This window comes from Mus pahari, chromosome 2, assembly GCF_900095145.1.
Source record: "Mus pahari chromosome 2, PAHARI_EIJ_v1.1, whole genome shotgun sequence".
NCBI classification, from domain to species: domain Eukaryota; kingdom Metazoa; phylum Chordata; class Mammalia; order Rodentia; family Muridae; genus Mus; species Mus pahari.
The window spans coordinates 132,292,632-132,319,158 of NC_034591.1; the positions used below are offsets into that span (position 1 = coordinate 132,292,632).

General features: G+C 49.3%; 2 protein-coding genes across 3 annotated transcripts in view; one reads left to right on the plus strand and one right to left on the minus strand.

Annotated features, from left to right (window-relative positions):
• Positions 1-1,596: 1,596 nt before the first annotated feature.
• The window catches only part of Rassf4 (Ras association domain family member 4), a 39,723-nt gene continuing 14,792 nt past the window's right edge, over positions 1,597-26,527 (minus strand). The window contains exons 3-11 of the mRNA XM_021190131.2: positions 26,433-26,508; positions 16,546-16,688; positions 14,786-14,877; positions 14,040-14,200; positions 10,514-10,615; positions 10,257-10,308; positions 9,071-9,192; positions 8,284-8,381; positions 1,597-7,164 (exon numbers count right to left, since the gene is read on the minus strand). Of these exons, the coding sequence (XP_021045790.1) occupies positions 7,104-7,164; positions 8,284-8,381; positions 9,071-9,192; positions 10,257-10,308; positions 10,514-10,615; positions 14,040-14,200; positions 14,786-14,877; positions 16,546-16,688; positions 26,433-26,508 (907 nt within the window). The 3' untranslated portion in view covers positions 1,597-7,103. The remainder of the gene's footprint in view (positions 7,165-8,283; positions 8,382-9,070; positions 9,193-10,256; positions 10,309-10,513; positions 10,616-14,039; positions 14,201-14,785; positions 14,878-16,545; positions 16,689-26,432; positions 26,509-26,527) is intronic.
• Depp1 (DEPP1 autophagy regulator) lies at positions 19,622-22,911 on the plus strand. Of its 2 annotated transcripts, none has more exons than XM_021190133.2 (2): positions 19,622-19,810; positions 20,642-22,911. In XM_021190133.2, exon 2 carries the CDS (start codon positions 20,647-20,649, stop codon positions 21,262-21,264), a length of 618 nt encoding a protein of 205 aa, XP_021045792.1. In that variant the 5' UTR covers positions 19,622-19,810; positions 20,642-20,646; the 3' UTR covers positions 21,265-22,911. The 2 variants fall into 2 exon arrangements, with proteins under 2 accessions (XP_021045792.1, XP_021045793.1); XM_021190134.2 differs by having other exon boundaries at positions 20,645-21,756.

Here is a 26,527-nt window from a genome sequence, read left to right on the forward strand (position 1 = left end):
GAACTCAGAAATCCACCTGCCTCTGCCTCCCGAGTGCTGGGATTAAAGGCATGCACCACCACTCCCGGCTCCTTGTACACTTCTATGGAAGGACATGTAACATCCTGACAGATAAAACACAAAATCCCATTCTCCAATCAAAAGGCCAAGAATACTATATTAGGTGGCATCTATAGCTGAGGTGTCTAAACAGGGCTCTAACCCACCTCTCTGATGTTTCTACAAATGAATTTAAAAGTCTCTTGATTTGTGGATTTCTTTGTTCTGTTACTGTCAAACCTTCATGAATCTAGTTGCTGGTTGAAAGGAGTTTGGGTAATCTAAATCTGTGTTCCCTGGGCCATGGTCACTTGTGTTTGGCTCCAGAATAAAACTCTTATGACTTTGAGGTGAGAGCTGCGACTTTGCATCAGCCACTCCTATCAGAGGAAAATGAATGTGTTCAGTGTATTGGAAGTGAAAGATGAAATAAACCCTTTCCTCCCCAAGTTGCTTTTGGTGTTTCATTCCAGTAATAGAAACTCTGGGACCGTTTAGACAGAGAACAGGGAGCTGACAGACCCACAGCTCTAGGTAAACATGCTCAGGATTGGCCTTGAACATATCTAAGCACCCTGGACTGGTCAGCCAGAGGGAGGTTCCTGCAGGCAGAAGAAAGTTCTACCTGGCCTCTGTCTCAGGTCAGAAAGGTGAGAAAAGCTGGGAGTCTGCCAGCTTTATTACTTATCTGCGACCCCTTTCCCTAACTGCCTGCCTAGCAGGGATCTCTCCAGCTCCTCGTCCCTCACTGTCACAGATTGTTCTGGGCCTATCTTCACAGTGTGTGTTCAGAACCAACCCCCTTTCCTGCAATCTCCACAGAGCCTCAAATGTCAGTGTCATCGTCCACCCCCACCCCCCGCCCCTGTGACCGCATTTGCTTCCTGACAAACGTCCTTTCGGAGCTCAGTGTGACCCTCTGAAAACCAAGTTAGATCATGACTTTCATGTGCCAAAGCCTCCCAAAGTCTTCCCATCTCAAAACAAAAGCCAATGACCTGATTTTGGCACATGAAGTCTGACACGGTTTGTGGGGTTCTTGGTTGTATTTGCAGGGCTAAGAACCATGCTCAGCAGGCAGCAGATTCTCAGTACACACTTGTTGCATCAACGAACTGGTAAGATGCTTCTTTGTGTACTTCAATAATTTCCTCATTCTCATCTAGCTACAGTCCCACAAAGCAGGGCTCACTGTATCTGCCTTGGCAGATATGTAAATGAAGGCCAGACAGTTGCTTCAGGAGTTCCTATCTCTGGCTAGAGAGTTCTGGCCAGCAGAGGGAGCTGTTTCTACAGATGACAGAGCCCTGAGCTTAATGATGTCTGCATCATGGACATCAACTCAATAAGTCAGACACTATGCGAACTTTATCAAAGCTGGAATGAAATAATGCACAGCGTTGTTCTCATTAGCTTTTTTTTTTTAAAAAAAAAGATTTATTTATTTTATTTATATGAGTACACTGTAGCTGTCTTCAGACATACCAGAACATGGTATCAGATCCCATTACAGATGGTTGTGAGCCACCATGTGGTTGAACTCAGGCCCTCTGGAAGAGCAGTCACTGTTCTTGACCCCTGACCCACCTCTCCAGCCCACCTCATTAGCTCTCATTGTCAAGTCGACATGGCTTACAGTCATCTGAGATGGGCTTGTCTATGGAGAAGTCTCTTGACTGTTAGGTGATACAGGAGGACCCAGACTACTGTAAGTAGCACCATTCCTTGGGTAATAGTCTTGAACTACATAAGAAAGCTAGCTAAGAAGAGGTCAGTGAGAAAGCCAGCAAACAGCACTCCGTGATTTCTGCTTCAAGTTCCTGCCCTACCTTTCCCTCAATGATGGACCTGATGGCTGAAATAAATCATTGTTCCCCTAAATTGCTTGTGGTTTGTGTTTTATCACAACGATAGACTAAAAAGGACAGAAGCTTTGCGTAACACATGATAAGCATAATTTATTGATAATTTTATTACTAAACTGTTGTCATATGTGGTTGGTGCCAGTGGTGAACAACAGTGGTGGGCATTGGTGGACTAGGAAAAAAAATGCAAGAGCCAAAATGCACTGGGACTACTAGTCATGAGTCATAAGTCTTTGTTGCCTCACTTAAAGGTAGAGAGAGCAGCCTTCTTTCCTATATAGAAAACCAGCTACACCAGCTACAAAAGGCCCAAAGGGATTGAGAATAGGCAGGCAGGCAGAGAGTGGTGGCATTTTGGAAGGAGACACATGTGAGGAGAGAAAGGAGCAAAGGCACTGTGAGTGGAAAGACTTGGAGGAAAGCCCAGGGAGAGGCCTGAGCCAGGAAAGGACACGGCATCAAAGTGACAAGGAAAAGTGGCCTGAGTAGTCAGAGACCCATGCTCTGGGTCATGTGTTAGCATAACACATCCTATTGTTACATTTCAGCCAGCTACTGTCTGAGGAACCTTTAAGGTCTTTAACACTACCATGACCATAGTGGCTGTGTGGGACATCTTCCTTGATTTTTTTGTTCTCTTCCTTATTGGGGGAGGGGGGGACAATTCCCAGAGCCTCCAGTAGTTCTCAACCTGTGGGTTGTCACAACCCCTTTGGGGTCCAATGATCCCTTTCAGGGGCCAATGAAGACCACTGGAAATATCAGATATTTACAATGTGATTCATACATAACAGTAGCAGAATTACAGTTACGAAGCAGCATCAAAAGTAATTATCATGGTCGGGAGGTCTTCACACCATGAGGAAGTGTATCAAAGGATTGGAGCATTAGGAAGGTTGAGCGCCACCACCCTCGAGTGTGCAGCTCCAGATGAGGGCTTTACTAGGGGACTCACACTGGCCAAGAGTGGTCGGAGGCAACACAGTGGCCCAGAAGCAGCCCCGAGACACACGCTCCCACCGTCCCTCTGCTCTTTTCCTCTGCTTCAATAGCCTATCCCAAGGAGTCTGGGGACCCAGGATCAGAACACACGTGGAACTCAGCCACATGAACACACCACGGGTACTCTATAGTCCCACAGTTTCTGAGAGACGTAAAGTCTCCTGTGACGCTGAGATTTCTGACCTTGTTACTGCAATAAAGCTATGACTCTCAACAACCTTGAGAGCTAGGAACCACGGTTACCCCCATTTGACTGATGGGGAAAGTGAGGCAAGTAACTTTCCCAGTATAGAATCCAGTTTGACGTGATGAAAGGCATACTCACTATAAGCGCCATATTGCCTACCAGCTGACCTTGGCCCACATCACCAGCCCTGTAAGACAAAGCTGTGAGGATACCCAAACACTCTGTGCTGGTTACCAACACACAGTATGTTTCTTAACTGATACTGGACATGACAACGGCTTTGGAGAGAGATGTGGTATATACTGGTTAACTGCAGTCCTCACTTTCGATTCACAGCACCTTCTGCTTGGGCAGTCGGTTCTCACACACGAGGACCAGATGTTGCAAAACACCCACATGTACACACTTAACAGAGTCAAGTTTTGGAACCACGTCACTTTTAAGTAAATTAATTTATGAAGAACAGTCACATGTAGTCCTCAGACAAAGGGATAAGGAGACAAACGGTAAGAGGAGAGGCCACAGCCTGGGCACCTGGCAGATTTTCTTTCTGGGGAGTCTTAGTTTGGTGGCTGTAGCTTCTCTGGAGATCTGCACCACAGGGGCCACTTACCCAGAGTGGGTTGAATATTTAAAGAACATTCGAGAACAAGAAATCTAGAACAACAACAACAACAACAACAGCCAAGAAACAGCCTAGCAAAGTAATTTCACTTTTCTGTGGTTTTGTTCCTTAGACCCTATTCTTCACATACGTGTTTTGCTACACATGCAGGTGTCCATACATGTACATGAATAAGCCCTGTATCAGTGAGGAGTGATGCTGTCATTGGTAGAACTGACCCACAGTCCAGGGACAGCAGGACGGTCACGGGAATGGCTTGAGTATAGGATCAAACATACTGTTTCTCTCAAAATGGGTCCTGCAGCCCAGGAGCCTGGACAATGAGTCGTTAGATAAGCCTGAGGCATTGTGGATGAAAAAGGAAACCCTGGGAATTCCCAAGCTCTTAGACTAGCAGCAAACCATTGTTACAACCCTGCTGGCAGGCACAGAGCCCCACCTCAGGCTCTCTGAGGCTCCCAGCACGTCAACAGCTGGCTAATACCCAAGTGCAGTTCTTGGGGCCTAAATATAGTCCATGCATCTGGTTGTTTTGAAACGTGCTACTGCCTGGCTGTGACCTACCAGACTTCCTGCTTGCCACTGATGAGGGTCAGAGGGCCTGAGGACCTGGTAGCCAGAGTACCCCTGATAAGGACATTCCATGGCCTCTCTGCAGCTGTGTTCACACAGCACAGCTGGCATAATTCCAGTTCCTACCAAATCACCTGAGTAGAGTACATAAGCCCTCTCTCCTTGCCCTGTGACCAGGGAGTCAGATGTATTCTGGGTGAAAGGCTTTGTTTTGTCACTGAGAAAGTCTAAAGGTTATTGCTTTAGAAAAACAAGTCTTTCCCCTACTCTTGTTTCCGATCTGTTTTTTTTTTTTTTTTTTGTCATTTGCTCTGGACAAACAATCCTGTTTATTCTGAGCTTGGGACTTTTGCAATCTTGAAATCACACTGATTTCGACCTGTGCTGTTTACTATTCGAGGCTCTGAGGACAGATGTATTGCAGAAGCCAGTCCTTTCTAAGCCGGATCTTCACTTTATCTGTAGATATCTTTATCATCTGAGAAGTGGAGAACACACCAGAAAGCTATGACCGCCACTGCAGGTGATAGCCCTAGCACACTGTGAAGCCACGGGCTCCACAGTCTCAAGCTACAGGGTTGTTATGCCCTGCAAAGGCTGGTTCTCCAGTTGTCCTCAAAGAGCAGATGTGGCAGATGTGGCAGGTCAGTCTAACATTTGTGAACACTTCAGAGGAACATGGCAGAGAGCACTGCTCTGTGAAACTTGCTAGAGTTTTTCCAAACGATGTCATTCAGAAATTAGTTTTGATAATATTTTGAAAGTAAAACTTATTTTAAAATGCCTTAAGTAATATTTGGACAACTGTGAAACACCACCAAGTTGGTGGCCACGTCCAGGGTTTCCTGTGTCAGTGGTTCCCCCAGCACTGAGTTCCTGTGTCAGGGACAGAAGGTGTCTCTTGGCTTACAGTACCATTCACTCTTAGCTGTCTGCCCAATATCAGGTGCTTAACTGTCTCCAAGTCTTCTCCAGAAGAGGAATTACCAAGGCTCCATCTTTGTTCCTCCAGGGTCTAGTACTGGCCTGGCATAAAACAATCAAGTCAGTTAATTACTTCTGAGCAATGGACAGGCAGATGTCTTGAGGCTGAAGATCCAGTTCAGGTTTTCAATTCCAGAGTCTCTGGCTAGAAGATTCCTTTGCACTTCTGATGCTAAAATTCTGCAATTTAGGATGACGTTATTGTTCAGGCCACTCACAGACCACCACCAGTGAGTCCTTTCTTGTGTTCTAAAGCAGGGCAGCCTTGCCTCAAACCTCACACAATTTCTCAGACCGGGCACGAAGCGAAGGAGTCCTGTCAATGTGGACAGGTTCCAACAGGTGGGTGGTTCCTTTGCCAACTGCAGAACTTAAGAGTGTAGTACAACAGCTTCGGGGAGTAGAGAAGTGGATCAAGGCAATAAACGCAAGAAGAAGAAGCACAGAAAAGGTTGGTCCTGCAGTTTCTGTTCAGCACAACAGGCCTTGATCAAGCACGGAGGAAAGTACAGTGCCAAAGAGGAGAGGAGGCAAGAGACCTCCCTTGGCAGCTGAGCATCTCTGTGAAACAGAGCTGGGTCTGGAAAATCTAGAGGTGACATCTACCCTGCCTCGTGGCTTCCCCCTGCACAACTGTTCTCACGCTCTGCTCTTCAGGGCTCCATGAGTGGCTTCCACATGCACTGCATTGAAGATGGAACTCTGTCTTCGAAGGCCTTCATCAGACTTCTCTTTAAACCCACTGCCCACAGACGTCAGGGGCAGAAGCTGGCCTTTGGTTTGCTCTGTTAGACAATCGTTCCCCAAACTGATGTAAACCACTGCATAGTTTTCTCATTCATTCCAGAGGTTTCTATCAGTCAGCAAACAAGTTGTTCTGTGTCGGTATTCAAGGGATTAGAAGCCTTTTGTCCCCAGATAGACATTTTCCCATGTTTTGCCGAGCTTTGATAGGATGTATTGAGAGTTGTCCCTATCCACTAGAGAGAAAGAAGCTCTGTCCCAAGGAAAGCAAGAGACATATAAACATCCACAAGATGGAGTGAAGGGGACTGAGCCTTCTGGATCCACTCTCAGCTGTTCCAATGCTACATGAATCAACTTCCGAAACATAATTCAATGGACATATTTCTTGAGGACAATTCCTTTCAAGGATTTCTTTGGATCACACTCACAAGTTAAGGGTGATTTGTGCCAAGAGCTGATGACATCTTGGTGGTCCCAGTCCTGATCTAACCTCTAGGCCAGGAATGTTGGCTAGAAACAAGGCTCGGAGGCCAGGACATAATGGTGAAGCAATAGTTAGAAGCAGGCCATATCTCACAGCTGTTGGCCGCTCCTGGTCCAGTATGGTTCCTGAGTGGCAATAAGAAGCAAGGGAAGACAGGGAGTTCCTGGTTCACATGGGTGATAAGGGCAGGGACTTGTGGCCATGCAGAGGCTCAGGGACAGGCACTGGGCAAGCAGATGAAGCCCATTCTCCAGGGGCTGGGTGCTATACTGCTCTCTCAAACTGGAGATAGACAGGGACAAGGCTGGCAATACTATTCAACCATACAATGTGGCTGGTACCATAGTTCCGAGGCTCTTTATTACCACGTAGGCCAGCTTTGCGCATAGATCCTAGCCAGCAAGTTCCCGGGTGTGCCTGTGCATGCTTACTGTGGTACCAAGACTAGAGATGCAGGATGCTATGTCGTCCGTGGAGAGGTGGGATGAGCATAGGTACTGGGCAGCAGCCATCAGTCAGTGATCAGTTAGAGCTGGGTCCCTGGGACTCCATGCACACTTGCTCCTGCAGGCATCACAAAAGGCAAGCTCTGGCTAGCTACTTGGCCTCCACTAGCTGTTCCAGACGCTGCAGCATTGTTAGACGCAGGGCTTGGAACCTGGAGAGAGACAAAGCCAAGGGGTTTCCCTGAGACTAGAGAGTCAGGGAGGTGAGAGCAGAGAGTGGGGGAGCAGGGAGACCACTGCTCCTAGCTGGTCTGGTTAGCAGTCACTTCTGTCCGTCAGCAAGGAGGCTCAACAGGGCAGGGGGCTGTGCAGAACTTCAAAGAAAAGTGTTGGCAATTCTACTCCAGACTCTCTAGTAGGGACAGGGATGTCCTGGGATGCAGATCAGGGCTATAGATCAGTTTCCAAGAAGACAATGCCTGCATCGGCCATGCAAGTAACCTGAGCTGCAAATAGCCTGGGTTTTGGATTGTTCTTCCCAAACTGAATCCACTGATTCCCAGGTCTCACTGACTTTAAAACCCTATAGTGACATCACTGATGGGCAGGACACTCTAGAGTCTCCGTTGAATCTGAGGTCCAGTTGCACAGAAGGAAGCCTGTGGGTGGATATGGCTTTCTAGGGATCATTAGTGTGAAGCCAAAATCCAAACCAGTCCCGGCTCCCAGGCTCTCAGAGTGGAGAGAGCATCTTGACTTCCCCAGCCCAGCCCTCCTGAATGTTCCTCACACATCCTGCCCCATGCCACACATCTCTGAAGCACAAACAGATCACTGGGACCCAAAGCATCATTATTGTCACACAGCCTGTCCTGATGCTTGGTGGCCTTTGCTCCCCCAAACAGCAGCCAAAGTTTGAATGTTAACAATCACTGCTTCCCAGTGGGCTCCAACTTCCTGCCTGTAGGAAAGCCTTGGACTGGGCTGAGGTTCTATCCAGCAGACTCTGTGACTTATTTATCGGAGCTTGGTCATTAGCAGAACTAGAAAGCCAACCCAGGGCTCACCAGGCTCCTGCCCTTTGTCTTATGCTCCAAGTCCCTCAGAGAAGAGGCCTGGCCTGGATGGGTATATGCTCTAATTCAGAAGGCTAACACCCCAGCTTGCTATTGGTACTGATCAGTGGGATAGGAGAGCACTACTGGGGACCAAGGTCTTCTCTCTACACTTGGTGTCTTCAGAAGGGAGAAGCCTGCCTACTTGGACAGAGGTATGCCCTGTAGATGTCCTCTAGTGGCCAAAACCGTGTCCGGCCAAGGGGTAATGCTTACTTCATGGTCAGTTTGATTATTTCTCTTTCTTCCTCTTCTTTTAATTTTTCAACAAAACTGTCCAGCACCGGCATTTCAAACTTAATGTACTGGGCAACCTAGAAAATCGAAGACCATTAACATGTGCGTTAGATGAGGACTTGAGATGTGTTTTCCCTAGTGGTCAAAGCCAAAGTCCTGTACCTACAGGACACAGGAGCTGCCTCTCTTCCCAACCCTGCTGCTGGCATTGCTCAGTTCTGTGTGCTGGGAGAGTGGGGACTGCTCTTATCTCAAAGGCAACCTTCATCCATAGGAGGAAATGCCGCTGAGCTGAATATTGGGAAAAGCATTCAAGTCTGTGTCACTGTCACACCCGAGTGCTCTTGGCATGGGCGGGGAGTGGGAATACCATTGTGCTCAACAACGAAACGAAGCTGTTCCAGCCCTGGGAAGCTGAGGGAGTCAGCCACAAGCTTGGAGACACATATTCTACAGGACTTTTTGTTTAGGGGCTGCACATATGTGTATAGTTTTATCATTGAGATTTAACACCTGATGCCCTTGAGTTGGCCCAAGTTAAGGGCCCCTCTGTGAGTCTTTAGTGTGATAACAAAAGCATCAGGAAAGATTTTACTTATGAGGTCCTCTCTCTGAGGACCCCAGTTCTTCTGTCCCCTAAGCTGACAGGATCTAGGATATCTAGGATTGCCTGGGAGGACTGGGGCCAAGATCCCCTTCTTTCAAGTCTTGCCTCCCAGTCCCTCCCTGTGGAACAGGGCAGGCTTTCGGCTCCAACCCCACTCACATCATGGGGCACCTCCTCGCTCAAGTCAGCTTCCATCAAGAAGATCTTGACAATTTTTTCACAGGGCCCATGCAGGATTCTGGATATCAGCGGATACTCGCAATCTTTTAATTTTGTCTGCTCTGAAATAGAATTTTACAAAACTCATGGGGATGTTAGGATTGCCCACCTACCCCTGTATGTACGTGTGTGTATGTATGTATGTATGTATGTATGTATGTATGTATGTATGTATGTATGCATGTATGATAAAAGGGAGGTAGTCAGAGAATCTTTCTCAGACCTCTGTGGGTCTGCATCTTGCGAGATACATGATTCCACAGAAGGGCAGCAGAACTGGCCACCCTAGGTCAGCTCCCTGGACTCAGGATTGAGGCTAGAAACAGCTGCTTTCCTCATTGTCCATCAGCAAGACATCAATCTGTAGAGACCTCTCATCTACTGTCAGAAGTCAGATACTGTCAGGACAGAAGCTAATCACCAGCCCCAACTCTAGACCCTTGTTAAGCCAGAGGCAGCAACAGAGGAATCCACACAGTGAATGCCGCTAAAAACCACTCTCATCTTCCAGTAGCTACTGATACTTGGTCACTATCCTGCCTCAAAGTCCCCTCCACCCTCCATCTACCTCCATCTTCTCACCTCTCTAAAAGTTGACTTCCTTGCTGTGACAAAAGGAGTCTGGGCATTCCTTTGGGTGATTCATCTCTGGGACCTTCCATGGTTATGTGTGATGACCCATTAGCAAACCAGCTTGTTTTCCTCTTGTAGACCTGCATTTGGCTCATGTACTTTGTAGGCCCATCCAGTGAGTGGGAGTAGAGGGAAAATAATTGTTCTTCCTAAATATCATTTAATAAAGGCTTGGCACAGAGAAAATCAGGGCAGAGCAGACAGAGGGGGGCCACAGATTTGGGGACACAGGAAATGCTTAGCAACAAGAAGCTGCCCATGGGCTGCAGAGGGACCCAGAGGGTTCACAAGAACAGCAGCTCAGGTTGTAGCCCTGGCACACAAGTCCTACTCTCCTAACTGAGCTACATAATGGTTCACTCATGGGAAGGGTCCGGAGAGGGTTCTTCCTACACTGTTTTAGAGGGGTTCTCAGAACGGAACCAAGTTTGACGGTGGAGGGAAAGAAGAACAGGTAGCCTTTGCCGTGTGAACACCGGAAGTTAGCACTTACCCCCAGACTCATGGACGGTGTAGAGTGCGAACTCACTGGGACCATCTTCTACCTGCACAGGCAGCCACAAGAAATCCGACCACAGCATTTTTTAGCACAAGGGAACAGACCAGCCCCACACCCTTCCTTGCCAAGAATCCCATGGACACCGGCACATCAGCTTTCCCCCAAGGGCCAATCCCAGCAGCCCCCAGTCCTTCCGCCATGCAGCAAAGCAGGAGCCTCTTGGCAAGGCTGCTCCCTGGGGTCGCACTTACCCGGAACTTGTTTAGCAGCAGGGTGAGCACCTGCTGGGTGGTCATAGTGCTGTTAACCCGGACGTTGGTCACAGACCCATAGGCAGGAGTGAACACGGAGGTCTGTACAGAGCAGATGGATAGCTTAGGGCAGGCCCAGAGGAGACATAGCTAAAAAAAAAACGTTCTGAGCAGACCAAAACAGCGGGAGATTACTTCTTAGAGCACCTGTCCCTTACCCACCCATGGCCATGATGTTTGTTCCTAGACCTGGGGACACTCAGGGGGCTATGTGTCCTCAGAGCACTCTGAAGAAGGTGCCTAACACTGTGCACACCCATCAACAGCAGCTCTCTGGATCTTGGGAACCAGGACCCTGGAAGGAATTCGCTGGGGTAGGACACAGGACTCTCCATCACTCTTCCTACTGACGACAGCAGCAGCAGCAGCAGCAGCAGCAGCAGCAGCAGCAGCAGCAGCAGCAGCAGCAGCAGCAGCAGCAAACATCTGTGGACTTAGGCTCAAAGCTTCCAGATCTACCCTCCTCCCCAAGTGCTGTCCAAGCAGAGGCCTCCAGTCACACGGTGGCATTTGCCAACTAGCTCCTCCCTCTCACCTTCTAGCATATTCTTCGCACCACTCACCCTGGTGCTACCCTTTAAAATACCCCAAAAAACAAAATGTGGTCTGGCCCAGGTTCATACAGCCCCACCTTGGTCTTCCTACATCTCTCACTCCCAAAGAGACCTGATGGTTCGGAAATAACCCTTGGAGAAGACTGCCAGGCATGTCTGCTGATGTCAGAACCTCCTTTTAGAAAATGTGCTAAGGCTGCCCGTGGCCTGTATGAGGCCACGGACATCTCCTCTCACTCTTCAGCATACATGATGCCAAGATCCCCAACAAACATCTGGTGCTCCAGTTGCATGGGTCTCTTTAGAATTGCTTATTTAAACATTCCTGTAGACTTATTGAGACTAATTCTAACCACACAGACCAGGCTGGTTTGAAACTCAAGACCGTCTTGCCTGGCCTCCTGGAAGCCAGGATAGCAATTTAGTATCACCATGCCGAGCAGATAATTTTTACTCTTTTGTGGTCCTGGAAATTGAACCCAGGGCCTTGTACGTGCTAAGTACCTACAAGTACTTCACCACCACGAAGAACACGCCCAGCTCTCTTCTTTTATTTTTAGATAAGGTTTCACTACGTGGCCTTGAACCACTGGCACAGCTTTGGCTGCCTCAAAACAGGATCACCGTACTTGGTCACCATGACTGGTTTATTTATAATTCACCATGCCTGGTTTATTTATAATGTTTTGCATGGGAGGCATATTACTTTTTTTTTTTTTTTTGCAATTATCTTGATTTTTTCCTCTAACACAGCACAGATAGCTCCTAACTTAAGATGGTGTGACTCATGATTTTTGACTTTAAGACAGTGCAAATATATATATATATATATATATATATATATATATATATATATATATATACACATTCCTCAAACCATCTCTTAAACTTTAAGTCTGGATCTTCCCACCTGCCACCATTGTATGGAATCCAGTGCCACTCTCCACGCCGCGCAGCAACGGTGTGCACAGCTCCCGGTTAGCCACATAACCATCTGGAGAAGCAACCAGAACTCTCAAGGGGGCTGTGCCGCTGAGTCGCGGTGCACTGTGACTTGGGTCTACGTATGTTTTCAATTAGGATGAGCTCATCGGGACACAACTAGGCTGTCAGTCAGAGAGCTTTTGTGTAGAAAAATCAACCAGGACACTGTCTGAGGCTGGGGAAGCCTGCTACAAACACAATGACTAGGCACTTAATATGTGAAGCATTGTACATGTCCTCTCAATCCTTACCATGGCCCTCTGGATTGCCTACAGCTGTTTCTGAGAAAGGAAACCTCGGTCAGGAGGTTAAATACCTGGCTAGGGTCAGCCCTTTGGAAAGGACCGTGCCATGACGGAGGAGTCTGCAGTGCTTGAAACCTCACGCGCTTCCTACCCACTTAAAGCTGGTGCCTCCCAGCAAACCTGACTCTGCGGCAGTGAGCCTACCAACGCTTGCTGAGACCCACAAGCACTCCAGGCTACAGTCTGTACAGGAAACAAAACTTCGGGGCAGAGGTTCTCAACCTTCCTAACACTGAGACCCTTTAATACAGTTTCTCATGTTGTGATGGCCCCCAGCCATAATATTATTTCGTTGCTACTTCACTGCACCAATTTTGCTACTGTTATGAATTGTAATGCAAATATATGTGCTTTCCGATGGTCATCCTATGGTGACCTCCTATGAAAGAGCCATGTGACCTCCCCCCAAGGGGTTGTGACCCATAGGTTGAGAACCACTGCTGTCGTGCCAAAGACGCATGGACGGTTCATTCAGCTACTTCAAGGAGAGGAACATTCTTGTCACTAAGGCTGTGTTTGTTCTACGCGAAGCCTGCCTTGGACATATACCAACCATGGAGAGACAAAGGTCGTTGGATTGCTTTCTTATCCCAGTGGATCACATCTGGATCCGAGGAGCCAGGACAAAGCAGTGGGGATACCTACGATTGGATGGGTCTGGGGATAAAACCCATGCTGTTAGTCATAACAGTTTAGGGAAATGATAACGTGAAGTACTAGTGCACAGTCATCAGGAATAAAACCTAGAACAAGTACCCCCCACCAAAAATGTTAGTGCTGGGAATTAGTAACGTTCACTGTTGTTTGTGTCTTAAGGAATCTGTACCCCAACTTCTAAGAACATTGTGTATAGAGGAGGTGCAAAATGGCTTTTTTTGTTTTGGTTAAAGACTCTCTGCAGTCCATGTTTCCTTCCTATGAATCACCCTTTTAGAAAGGCAACTGCTTCAGCTAGAAGGTTCCCTCTCCATTCCCCAGCATGGCAGGATGTGGCCTGTCCCAGTACACTCCAGCTCCAGGCAGGGCCACACCCAGACTGCCACTCACTCCATTTATAGTAACAATCAACTTATCCCTTTATAGCTCACTTGTTAATGGAGTGATGTAATGAGGAGGAGGTGAGTACAATGCAATACTTGTACAAAAGGAGAAGGCTGGGAACTCTGAGATCCCCAGGTTCTCTGGGAAAAGATACTCATACCTCTGGGCACACCTCGCAAGCCAGCTTAATTACCCAGTGTGAGCAAGCGACCACGGTGTACATGATGTGCCCGTGACCCTGAAAGGGAGCCTCACAAGAGTGGGCCAACTCAAGATACACTTGGCATTATTGTCTGCTTAGGGCTTTCTTGCGCCCAGTCTATACAACTTAGAGAATTGGGGTGGGGTGGGGGTAGTGTTGTCTGTGTGGAAGCTCTAATGGGAATGTTACACATCTGTGACATTGGGAAAGAGCCAGACACTCTCCTGAGCTTTCTGAATAGGGCAAGAGCAGTTACCTCAAAGTTATCTAATGGAGGAATGGGACGGATGCTGAATGTTAGGGGCCTGCTCTTCCGTACTGGGGAATAATTCCTGTACACTCAGCTTCAGGGCCCAGGAAAGGGCAGATGGGGGCTTCACCTTGTGGTTATAAAAGTGTCCATTGATGGAGAACCGGTGCCGTCGTATCTTCTGGGCTTCGCTCGGTGCCCGGGATTTGGACCTCCTCTGGATTATGCAGCTGGCATCGCTCTTTGTCCGCATAAGCTGTGGCACCTCCTCCTCTTCCCCCTCCAGGGGTCCTGCAGAAATAAACAGACGAGAAGCTGGGGGGGGTGGTCATGGCTCCATCAGTGGACCATATGCCTCCCTGGACCACTCCCAGGTCCACTGCCTGGTGGACCTTATGGCTCCCTGGAGCCCTGTAGTTGTGGCACACTGTAGTAATGCTGATTCTGGTTTGGATGCTGGGCAGCGGCTGTGTTGGTGCCACAGTGCCTCTCGTGTTTCCCCCTGAGGTATGTGGTCCCTCCATCCCTGTCCTCCGCGCACTCACTCACTCAGGGACAGGTCCTTCACCAGGTGCTAAGGGAAGGGTACAAAGAACCCAGGTGAATGACACCTGATCTTGGAATTGAATGTGAGGATGAGGTCTTAGAGGCTTGGGACAAAAGGGAACAGCAGCCTCCGCTGAGCCCACTTCAGAAGACTCAGGCCAAGGACCTAAGGCGACACTTCTATCAGCCTGTGTGGAACCCGTTTCCTCCTGTGCTTTCTGAGGCTCGCTCAGGAGACCGATGCAGCTCTTTCTGTGATTCCCTATGGCTGTTCTTTGGAGACTGTGTGCATCACCCAAAACAGGCTGGGGTCTTCTGGGCTTCGCTTACCTGAGCTATCTCCGGAAACCTCTGCCTTGTTGGCAGGTTGAGCGCTAGGCTCTTCAGCAGGGACCTTGCTGTCCTGGGGTGAAGCTTCCTTTCTGAAAACAGAGAAGCACAGTACTCCAGTGGCTGCGACAGAGAAAAAAGTCCCTCTGCTTTCACAGGCAGGACACAAGTGAGGAGCCCAGGGGCTGAGTGTGCTGAATGTTATCAGTATAGTAGAAAGCTCCCCCAGAGCATCTGTTGGAAGGACTGAGAGCGGTCCCTTAGAACGGGTAACTGTTCTGAGACGAATCACAGACCATGTGCAAAGTCAGTGCCCAGGCATTCCTGGGATGCAGGCTCAGCCAGGTGAGTGCCTGCCCAGCTGTGTGCCGAAAGAGCTCGGGGGTGTTGTGGGTCTAAGGAGTCAGGCAAGGTTAACTTTGGGGAATCAATTCTCCAGCCTTCTTGGCAGGACTGATCCCAACCGCAAGCCAGAGAAGACAGTGTCAGGATAGAGAAGGAGCGGGAGTGGTGAGAGGAGATAGCATTCAGTAGAGAGACTGTGGACGTGGGCTAGGGGAGGGATGGCTAGTAGGACTGCCTCTACCTTGACAGGGGTTGGGGTGGGGAGCAAACTTTCCAAGGAGTCTTTATGTTCTAAGACATGTTACTCAAAGTTGTGTACCAGTGACCAGGGACACCTGGGGTAAGAGCTACTGTGTCACCTGCATGTATTATCTATCTATCTATCTATCTATCTATCTATCTATCTATCTATCTATCTATCTATCTATCTATCTATCTATCATTATCTAAATATCTATCTATCTATCTATCTATCTATCTATCTATCTATCTATCTATCATCTATCTAGTGTGCATGTGTACTTGGGTATGTAAGTTTATATGCACCACATTGTGCAGGAGCCCATGGAGGCCAGAAGAGGGTGCTAGAGTCCCTGGAAATAGAGTGATAGGCAGCTCTGAACCACTGTATGCATGCTGGAAACTGAACTAAGGTCAGAGCACCGAATGATCTGCTCCTTCTGCTCCATCTCTCCACCTCCTCCTGCTCCATCTCTCCATCTCCTTCATATATATGCTTTAAAACAGTGCCTCAGTATGGAAGCCTAGCCTGGGTTCAAACTCAGAATCCCTCTGGCCTTCAGTTTACTGAGGGTTGTAATTTCAGGCATACTTACATCACCACGCCCATCTTATCTGCATATTTGGCAAGGACAAAATTCTGAATGTTTGCCTCTGAAGAATCGTTACATGAAGAAGCAAAACTCAGACTAACTGCCTTTGTCCTGATGGTAAAAATCAATCGGATTTTAAATTCTGGTAAATGTATGCAAACAGAATCTGTCACTGATGTGAAGCAGTAGCGAAAATAAATTTGGGTGAATCCCTAAAATTTCCTTTCAAGGAGATCCCAGGGAGCTGAGGACATAGCTCATTGGTATAGCACTTAGCCCTGGGTTCTGTCCCCAGCACCAGCATGAAACTGTTTTCCTGGAGGAGGAACAGAGGTCATGTTATCACAGGGAGGGCACCCTAAGTAAGGTTGTGTGTTGTGGTGGCTAAGGCCAGAAAGGACTGAGGTAGCCACTGAGCAGGAGAGGAGTTTGGTCTGTGCTCCATGCCTAAGCCCCATACAGCCGTGAAGAATCTAACCCAATGCTGAGGATACGCCACACATAATGTGGCGCATCATGTGGTGCTCATGATAATAAACAACATGGAGGCCCCTGGCTCTGCTCTACCTGCCAGACACTCACTGGAGGTAGCTGAGCCTCTCAGGCACCCAGTTGGCAGATGGCAGTTGCACTCGCTCCCGATCATCCTGCATCTGCAGCCGGATGGGTCGTCTGAGTCCCCAGGCAATGTTGAGGAGTCCTTCGATGATCAGAGTCCCCTCTTCCTGTGGGACCAACACAGGTCAGTCTCTTTAAGAACAGCAGCTTCCCTAAAGATGTCTGTCCTTCCTCTCTGTGACCTGCTCGGGAACACGATGCTCAGTCCCCCCAACCCTCCCAGGGAAGAGCCAGCCGCGGGTGCATGCTTCAGTGCACGAGGGCAGGGACCCACAAGGTGTTCCTTCCGCTGCTAAGTCCAGGCCCGGCCAAGGGCAGAACAGAGGCCAGCACGGAGCTGCTGAGTCAGGTGTCCCCCAGGACACTGCAAGTGTCTGGCAGGCACGTCCACACTGCCGGGAGGAAGCACAGATGGGGGAAGCAGGCCTGGACACTTGTACTGGGCTAGGCTCCTTGACGCAAAGGGCACTGAGACAGAGAATCCCACAGCTACCAGGCTCTACTGGACATCCGACCGTCTGTGTGCCCTGCCTTGTTTTTCTCTCCGCACATCCAGGCAGTGGCAGTGCCAACTGCCTTTTTTCCCCTGATGGTGGGTGCTGGTTTGCTTAACACTTCTGAGACATTCCCATGGTTTATCACGAGTATTTCATGCTGTCTTCATACTGAGCTCTCAACCTGTTCTGAATTTCTTAGGTCTCCAAATGAAACGACTGCTACCCAACCCTAATTCACAGTATTCCATCCCACAGGCACCCTCCTGACTATGGCTCAAACCCCTTCGGTCCTTGGTTCTTTGTCTCTGATGTATTTCCTGCCTCTGTCTCCATGGGGCTCTCTAGGCTCCATGTACCTGTCTGATTACTCCATGAGCAACTGTACTGTCAGAGACCTACCTGAAACCTCTGACACCTCTGTGAGACTCCAGCCTCACTCTCTCATGGCTCTCACCCTGTATTTTATTTATTTACATATATGTTTTGGGCTACGAACATTTAATATGAGTCCCACATGCACCCCTATTCTCCTCGTACCTCTCTTCTCTTCTCTTCTCTTTGGGTATTTATTCAGTGATGTTCTGCATCCAGTTACCGCTTAAACCGTAACTAATCTCTTGTCATATGTATTTGCCACACGGTCCCCATCTTGGATGGTGGCATGGACAGGCCTGCTAACCACAATTCATGATGGCTAACATGCACGCTGAAGATGTTTGGGAACACAATGGATGATGGTGATGACGTCGGTCCTAATTAAGAGTCCAGTCAAGCTTCCTAATTCATAGAACAGAAAGCTAAGCAAAGCCTGAGATTAGTTCTCTGCTACGGAGTGATGCTAAGGCACGGTGGTGAAGGGCATGCTAAGCGAGGTATGGAGACTCACATACTTAATGATTACTTAAACGTACAGCGCAGGGGATTTCGGTGGGCACGGTGCTGCCCCGTGGATCTCTAAGATTCATTCATCCGGAAGAACTGGGGTCCCTGCTTCTCTTTCTTCCCTACCACTTTTGATAGCCATCATTCTTCTTTCTGCCTCTATGAATGTGAGTTACTTTGGATTCCACACTGCACTTAAGTGAAATCATGCAGCACCCCCTGCCCCACGAAGTCTACTCTCTCTTCATTGTCCTGGAAAGCCCCCCCGTGATAACAGGGATGCCATGAGAACTTCTTCACGTGAGGATGGCCTCAGTTCCACTCAGAGCGTGGATCTCATGGTCAGCTAACAGTCATGTCTAGTTACAAACACCTCACTGGCCACAGAGATTAGCGTCTAAGGCTATCAAAACCACACACAGCTCCCTGAGATGGCCTCACAGTGTTTGCCTAAACAGTCAGGCAAAAGGCTGGAGTCCTATGGAATCATTCAGGCGTAAGTTGGGAATTGTCACCTGACTTAAGCTTTGTTCAGTACCTCCTGTGTCCCCATGCCTTTACCCATGACACTAACGCTACACTTGGAATGCACAGACACAAGACCGGCAGTGCTCCATGCTGCAGGAGGCTTAGTGTCTGTCCATCCCTCATGTATCAGACCTGAAAGTACTGTTCCCTCTGTAACTCCTCTTCCTCCTGCTTCTGAGGGTGGGAGAGCAGAGGCTCCAAGGCCTGAGAAACTCACTGCTGGTTCCTTCCCAGGGTTGCCCACCTTGTCTTCAGCTGCCGCTGTGTTGGTATCACCCTTGGAATCCCCTGGTTTCTCACAGCTGCTGTCATTAGCCCGAGCATGGCAGCTGGTAGAAGCCACACTACAGATCCTTATTCAAACCTACAATGCCCCGCCCTTGCTTTGGTATCTTCTGGCCCACTTGACCTGGACCACGCACTCTGCCGCTGCTCAACAGCCCTTCTGTGCTCTTCTTTGCAGCCATCGTGAGTGCTGAGTCACTGCGCCTGCCCACTGATGACTCCATCATCCTTCTCACTGGGAAACAGGCTTCACACGTGGTGATCTGTCCACAGTATTTGCTATGCCATTAGCAGTCACTGGCACATGTCTGGCCAACACTGGTCAAGCAATTTTCTCCTTGAAAGCATCCCATCTGAGATGTTATGAGAGAGCCAGACAGACAGCTGGACTGCTGTGGCGCCTGTGTAATGGGGTGTCCCTCACCCTGCAAGCCTCATGTGTTATCATGGTCATACATGTAGGCCCGGGACTCAGCAAAACAGCACAAGGCTGGTGTGCCATGGGATCACAGGTCCTGGGGTAATCCATAGTAGAAAATACTGTGCTATACCAGACAGGGGTGGAAGCCAGTGGGGGTCCTATGGCGGTCCCAGGTTCTCCCAGCACCCCCTAGGCTGGCTTTGGTCTTCACCCACAGTGAAGCTGTCTAAGTCAGGCGAGGTGGCTGCCCCACACCCTACAGTGTAAATATTTCCCAACCTCCTGCAGGCAAATACACAGATTCCAGGCTGGCAGCTGGGCCAAGCCCCACCCTCTGTGCCTTCCTTTGAGAACCTTCCAAAGCGTTGCTATTTTGAGCTTTTCCTGACAGTGATCGATGACCGGAGGAAAGAGGAACCGTTTAAAAGCAGCAGCGGGTGTTGGGTTTGCCAGACTGCACAGGGGAAGAAACCACAGCCCATCGTCGTCCTGACTGTCCTCTACCCAGGGACCAAGAGCTGGAGACCCGGCTGTGACTGCCCACCTCTGGGGCGTCCTTTGGAGGAGACAATCCTTACCCATCTAGACTCCTGCCGCCCTGACTGCTGACTTGCTGGTAAGAAGAGCAGCCACCCTTTGGTTTGACCCTTTTAAAACACGGGGCTAGTTCATCTCTGAGAGCATCTCTCATCCTGAGCTTTCACAGCCTGGCTACTGGATGGAGAGCAGTAGCACCATTGACACTGGCCACTATGTTAATAAGCTGCTTATCCAAGGCCTTTGTGTTTACAGGAGAGCTGTGAGGTCAAAGCTATGTCTCCGGGAATTTCCCATAATATCCCTGCCAGTGAGTTGTATATAACCCTGTTTTTCAGACGAGTAATTAGAGGTTTAGAGAGGTGACATTGCCGGTCTCCAGGTCATTAAGTGGCAGAGAACCTGGGTGTTCTCTGACCCCATATTAATTCCCCCTCCCCCCCGGTTTTCTCCACTTAATGACCTGGAGACCGGCAATGTCACCTCATTTTAAAATTTTTAATTAATTTATTTTACTTTATATGCATGGATATTTTGCCTACACTAATGTATGCGTACTACACACATACCAGTCAGATCCCCTGGAACTTTATTTATAGATGGTTTGAGCCATTATGTGTGTGCTAAGAACTGAACTCAGGTTCTCTGCAAGAGTCAGTACTCTTACCGCTGAGCCCCAATTATCTGGGTATTCTTAAACTACACGAACGATGAAGTCTTAGTTAGCTGCGTACTTTGGTGTGAGCTGGAAGGATGAGTGGGGGTGGGGGCAGGGGGTGAGCCTTGGTCTCAGGTCTGCAGGTTTCTTACTGCTTTCTGGGTACCCGAGCCCTGTAGGAGGGTATCAGGGTGGCATGGCGGGCTCACCACTGGTTTTCTCCTGGCTAACAGTATGCTTTTGCTTTATTAGCAGCTATGAGGTCCCGGCTTCTGCTGCCTGTGCCCCATTTGCCAACAATTCGGGAAACTTCAGAAGAGCTGTCACATGGGGCACCTGGGCAGGAACCCCCAGCCTCTCCCAGCCTGGATGACTATGTCAGGTGTATCTGTCAGCTGGCACAGCCCACCTCAGTGCTGGACAATGTCACCACCCAGAGTCGTCCCAACAGACCCTGCCGGCCAGCCTGGACTCGAGAGAAGAGGCGCCAGGCCAAGTCTCCAGGGGACAGCTCTCCTTGCTTCAGCAGCCTACAGCCCACACTGCCCTTTCCCGGCACTGAAAACCCTCTGGACTGGCTCTTTGGGAAGTCACAGGGAGAGCAGACAGATGGGAGAGTTCGACCCAACAGGACCGGTTCTTCAGATCCCTGGGGTGTGCCCAGACAGAAGGGCAAGGACACGGGGAGACTCTGTGAGGCCAGGGTACCTGAGCACTCTCTGGGAAGAAAACCAGGGCCCAGGCACCAGACCTCTGACCTGAAAAGCTGGACTTCTAGAAAGCCCTGTCGGGCCTTAGCGTCCGTCTCCAGCTCTCGCCCCAGCAGTATCCTAGGCACTCTCTATTTGCACCTCCCAGTGATCCAGGAACTCTAACCCGCCCCCCAGGAAAAACTCATAAAGAATATGGTGGGCCCCTGTGGCCTCCCTAGCTTCCCTCTCCTGTGGTGGACACTTCCTGGCAGGTCTGCAGGGGCTGGGCAATTCCTAGTGAGACGCATCCTCTAAAGAGCGATGACAGTCTAGCTCCCACAATGCGACTTTGATTGGTACCCCCTGTGTCTGGCTGGCCCGTGACCTCGAAGTGACTCAGTGTCTCTATTCCTTGGTTTTATCCCAGCTAAAGTGAGTGTAGACGGAATGACCACCTCCCGGATTGCTCTCATGAGGAGATTTGGGCTGTACTCTGGGTACCCGCCACAGTCCCATGAGAAACCGAGGGCAAAGGGCCAAGGGCCAAGGGCCAAGGGAAGGGTCTCAGCTCCCTAAAGCAGTGGCTTTCTACCATCCTAATGTTGTGACCCTTTAATACAGCTCCTCATGTTGTGTGACCCCCCCAACCATAAAATGATTTTTGTTTCTACTTCATAACTGTAATTTTGTTACTGTTACGAATCATGGTATAAATCTTCAAGCTTTCCGGTGCTCTTAGGTGACTCCCGTGAAAGGGTCATTCAACCCCGAAAGGGGCTAGGACTCAGGTTGAAAATCACTGTCTTAAAAGCATCCAAAGAAGGGCCTGGTCTCTATGCTCTACCTTCAGACATATATTTCCAGAGGCCCAACAAAAGACATGAGTCTCAGCAGATGTATTACTGTGTTTCATGGGATTGTCACCTAGGTACCCAGGGGACCTGCTGCCTTGACTCCAGTGTCCAAATCTCATTGTGGTGCCAGAGAATTCCCAGGCTCAGGGTCAGAACAGAATGCAGCATATAGCCTGCAGGCTGTGACATGCTGGGGCTGGAGGTCTCATCTCTGATTTTCTTGCATGTGCCCACCAGCTTCACCTAGGCCCTTGTTACAGAAAGGGGCACATCAGGAAGTTGTCCAACCCCCTTATCCTGGCTAGGTCTGGATGTCCTAAGGCTTTGGAAATCCAGACCAGCACTGAGATCCCCCAGTCCAGAGAATGTCAGCTCCTGGAGGCATCTAACAAGCAGAAGGGTGAAGGGGGGAAGCTGGAGATAGGAAGGTTTCCTTACTCAGAGGGGTGGGTGTGGTCTAAAGAATCAGGACTCAAGGCCCAGCACCTGCTCCCTTGTATGAGCTGGAGCCAGCTGACCACACCAGGATGGAAGGGTCTAGGAAAAGAGAGACTTAACCACTCTGATGTCCTCTTTTGCATGCATATTCTCAGAATCAGAGTGCAAACCACACAACAAAAAGAGAATACTTCAGACAAGCGGTCTGTTCGGTTTTCTTATTTGTAAAATACAGGACACCAACACGATCCTTTGTCCTTGACAGGAGTAGCAAAGCTGTATACGTGGATATAGATAGAGGTGCAGTTTGCATCTGTCACAGCCTCAGTAACCTCAAACTGACTTTCTATAAGGCAGCCCTTAGGCAAAATGTCCACATGAATGATAGGAAGACTGAAGACTGATCTACTGCAGAGGGGGTAGCTGGCTGGAGACTAGATGGGCGCTAGATGAGACGCCCTAGCCTCTTTATGTCGTCCCCTTCTGTGAAGCAGTGTGAAAACTGGGTCAGAGGGAGACACCTGGAAAGTGGCCAGGGGAACTTGCTCAAATCTTCTCTGACGTGAAAGATGCTAATTGGCAATTGTGAAGGTGCTCTTCCCACAGCACCCTGCCATGCTTGGTCCCACCCAGGGGAGTCCACCAAAGATCTGGCCGGACAGTCTAGTACACAGTTTGTGCTCCCAGGGAACAGCTGTGTAGAGCTCAGGCTGGAAGGGCCAGGGTTGTTTCAGGGTTAAGTGATCTTCCAGGCCCAAGAGAGGGGGCCAGGCCCACACTTCTAAGGAAGGATACCAGTGTAGGAGAGTACACTCTGAGCATCTCACACACTGGAGATCTAGAAGAGAATAAAACTGGACGCAGTGTGATGCATGGCCACCAGGGGGAGACTATGAACCACTAAACTGTTAGTATCCAGGCTGGTTGGGAAATCCTGATCACCCTGAATAGGTTTATATATCAGCCATTTCCAGAAGTCAGTTAACTTCAAAAGGTGCTGATTATTTTACGCTTTTCATTGTGACAGAAGCAAAATTATCCCAAAGACAAGTTTTACAGTAGAGAGGCCTGCACACCATCCTCCAGGGAGAGAGATTGCTTTCCCTAGCTCTTAGTGACTAGGAGAAAGGTCATTAGTCCCGTAGTGTGGCCCCACCCACAGATGTGACGCAGTTGCTTCTGATTCATTTCTGCTCCAGTCACCCCTCACCAAAGCTCCTGCTAGAATCCCCCAGGTTCACTATGTAGCGGGTTCCTTGTCTAGGGTTTGCAGCATGTGTATGTGCTCTATCTCCCCAGGAAAAGTTGCTCAAATAATACAATTAGAGGTTTAACTTCTGAGAGCCTCAATTCTTTGCAAGAAAGGGGGCCATGGTAATGGAAGAGAGGCAAAGTGGTTGGCGTACCAGATTTCCCCTGGGAACCCTGACTTCCTCCATCTGCCTGTCCTTGTGAGACCCAAGGATGGGGCATTCTGGGATTGTCCTATAGTGAGTGGGACGTGTGATCCTGGATGGGCAACTGCAGGTCTGAGACTTTTGCACTGGTTAAGTAGATGAATGTCTGGGGCTCATTCCTGTCTGCCGGAACTCAGATTCTGGGCTTGCAGGCGTGCCTCTATGGTGGTTGCTACCCTGAAAAGAGCACATGCTGTCTCAGACTGCCTGCATACTGAGTCTGGTAACACTGCAGAAGGTCCCTGAAAGGTATTTCCTGGTTTCATGGATATCAAGTCAGTTTGTCCCTTGGGTTTAGAGTTAGAAACACAAGCTCTCTTCTGGGACAGGCTCACAGCATGAGTTTTGCCAGCCACAAGGTCCACTTGACTGTCATAAAAAACCCTGGTACCCTCAGGGCTATCCAACTTCACCACACACCGCTACTTCCACAGAAGAGATTCCCAAGCGCCAAGATCAGGGTCTTTCTATGTAGCTCAGGCTGACTTGAAACTTATTAGGTGGCACAGACTGGCTATGAACTCATGGCAATCCTCCTGCATCAGCTTCAGAAGGCCAGGATCAGAGGAGTCTGTTAATTGTTCTCAAACCTGAGCTTCTATCAGAATGCCCTGAAAAGTTTGCTAAAACACTGGTGAGAAAAGGAAAGATTTTGTTCAGTGTACTCATCCAGTGTGTGTGTGTGTGTGTGTGTGTGTGTGTGTGTGTGTGTGTGTGTGTATGTGTGTGTGTATGACTGTGTGTATGTGTGTGTGTGCTTGTGAGTGGGCATGCACCTATGTAAGATTTCCATTTCCAGCCAGTTCCTTAGTGACAGTGAGGGTGTTGACATAAAGGAGAGAACCACCCTGGCCTTAGAAGCATCTGTCACAGAAACACCCAAGGGTGAGGAAGGGAAACCCAGCCAAGACCCACTCATTACACCCTGTGCCTGTGCCAGGAGTCTGAGGTGGGCACAAGTCCCCCACTTACTAGCACGGGTCCCAGACCAAAGCCTCTCTAACCACAGTTACCGGCCTCCTCCCTTGCTGAGGGGTCAGGAGAACAAGAAGAATAGGCAGAGCTCAGGGCATTTGTTAGAGATGGCACAGGTGGCACAGCCCTGCCTGGACTAGGAACCTGCAACCTCTCCCACTCTACATGGATAGAGGTACCAAACCCTGCTGTCCTGGCTCATGGCCTGCCATGATGCCTGCCTGATGCCATTTGGCTGGATCTAGTTTAGTCCCACAGAAGGTTGTGGGCTGATGAATAAGCAATATGAGAGAAGGTTCAGCGACCCGGCCGAAGCCTCTGTGAGCTTCTACTGGTCTTTTTCAGACATTGAGGGATAAAGCATCTCCAGTAGCCAGTGGGATCTCAACCATGGAAATACCCAAAATAAATCTTTATACTATGAGCCTTCTCATTAGACTGTAAAATGTACAGAACGAGACACAACTCAGAGTACAAAGCCACAATGAAAGAATCCTTGTGAAGTTATGGATGGTGGAAGCCCGGGGCTGGCTTGATCTGCCCTCAAGTAGATCCCAGTCCAGACCCTGCTAGACTCTCCCCAGAGTGTTTCAAGGTTTAAGAAATCCCTTATGAAATTCCAGATACCTAGCCTCTTCTGGAAATTCCTTCTGTACCAGGGTACATTCTCGAATGGCCACCTTGGGTTACTTCTGATAAGGTGGCTCTCTGCTGTAATTAGGACCCACTTCCCGTATGTCCCTTGTCATATGAGCTTGATACCGATCTACTCAGAGCACCACTTCTGAGGTGAGGGTACCACCGTGGGGTACAGGTGAGGCGGTCCAGGACACCAGGCTGGGTGCCTGGGAGTAAAACTGTCAAAGTAAGATCTGTTCTTTCCCAGCCCCATGCTCCCAGAAAAAATATGCAGACTCAAAATATATTTACAAATACCTTGGCCATATAGCTAGGCTCTTCTCTAACTAGATCATAACTTACAATCCATTTATCCTGGTCTACATTCTGCCGAATGGCTGGTTACCTGTACTCCGGTACAACGCATCACTGTTACAACTTCCTGCACCTCACTCTACCCCAGCATTCTTTCTGCCTCCTGGATGCCCCACCTTCTCTCCCACCCTTTCCTATAGGCCATAGGGTTTTGCTTGGTTTGGTTTAATCGACAGGCGAAGCATCCATACAAAGCTAGTGTGGCGCGCTCATTGCGCGTTGCGTCAAGAATGCTGCCTTCTCCGAGTGGGATCAGTGGGAGCCGGCACGCTGTTGTGTGTGAAGAGTGTGAATTGTGTGAAGTGTGTGAGGGACCAAGTTCTCTTCCCATTCCCACCGAGTAGCCAGATAGGCGGAGGCAAGAAGGGGCTAGACAGGCTCCACGACTTCACACCCACAGTGCTGCGATACGTGTAGGTACAGGTGATTGCCTTGCTAGGAAACCTCACAGGGACACCCCAGCCCCACTCTGTCTGCCGGGAATCTGGTTCCTTGGTCAGAAAGTTTGACGAGAGCCCAACTGGCATTGAAGGGCCTAGGCTGCACAACCACCCTGAGAACAACAGATGCAAACCTCAGCTGTCTACACAGCCAGGACAGATGGTGGCCCACCAAGCAGAGTTACAGGTCTCACCTCTCGGTGTCTTAGCTGGAAGCTCCTGCCCTCATGGTAGCAGTTGTAGGTTTTGAGCAGGCTTAAGAGTTCTGACCTAAAACGACACAGACACA

What these genes read in the sequence shown, in the direction of transcription:
- Depp1 (XM_021190133.2), top strand. Translation starts at nt 20,647, where the DNA reads ATGAGGTCCCGGCTTCTGCTGCCTGTGCCCCATTTGCCAACAATTCGG.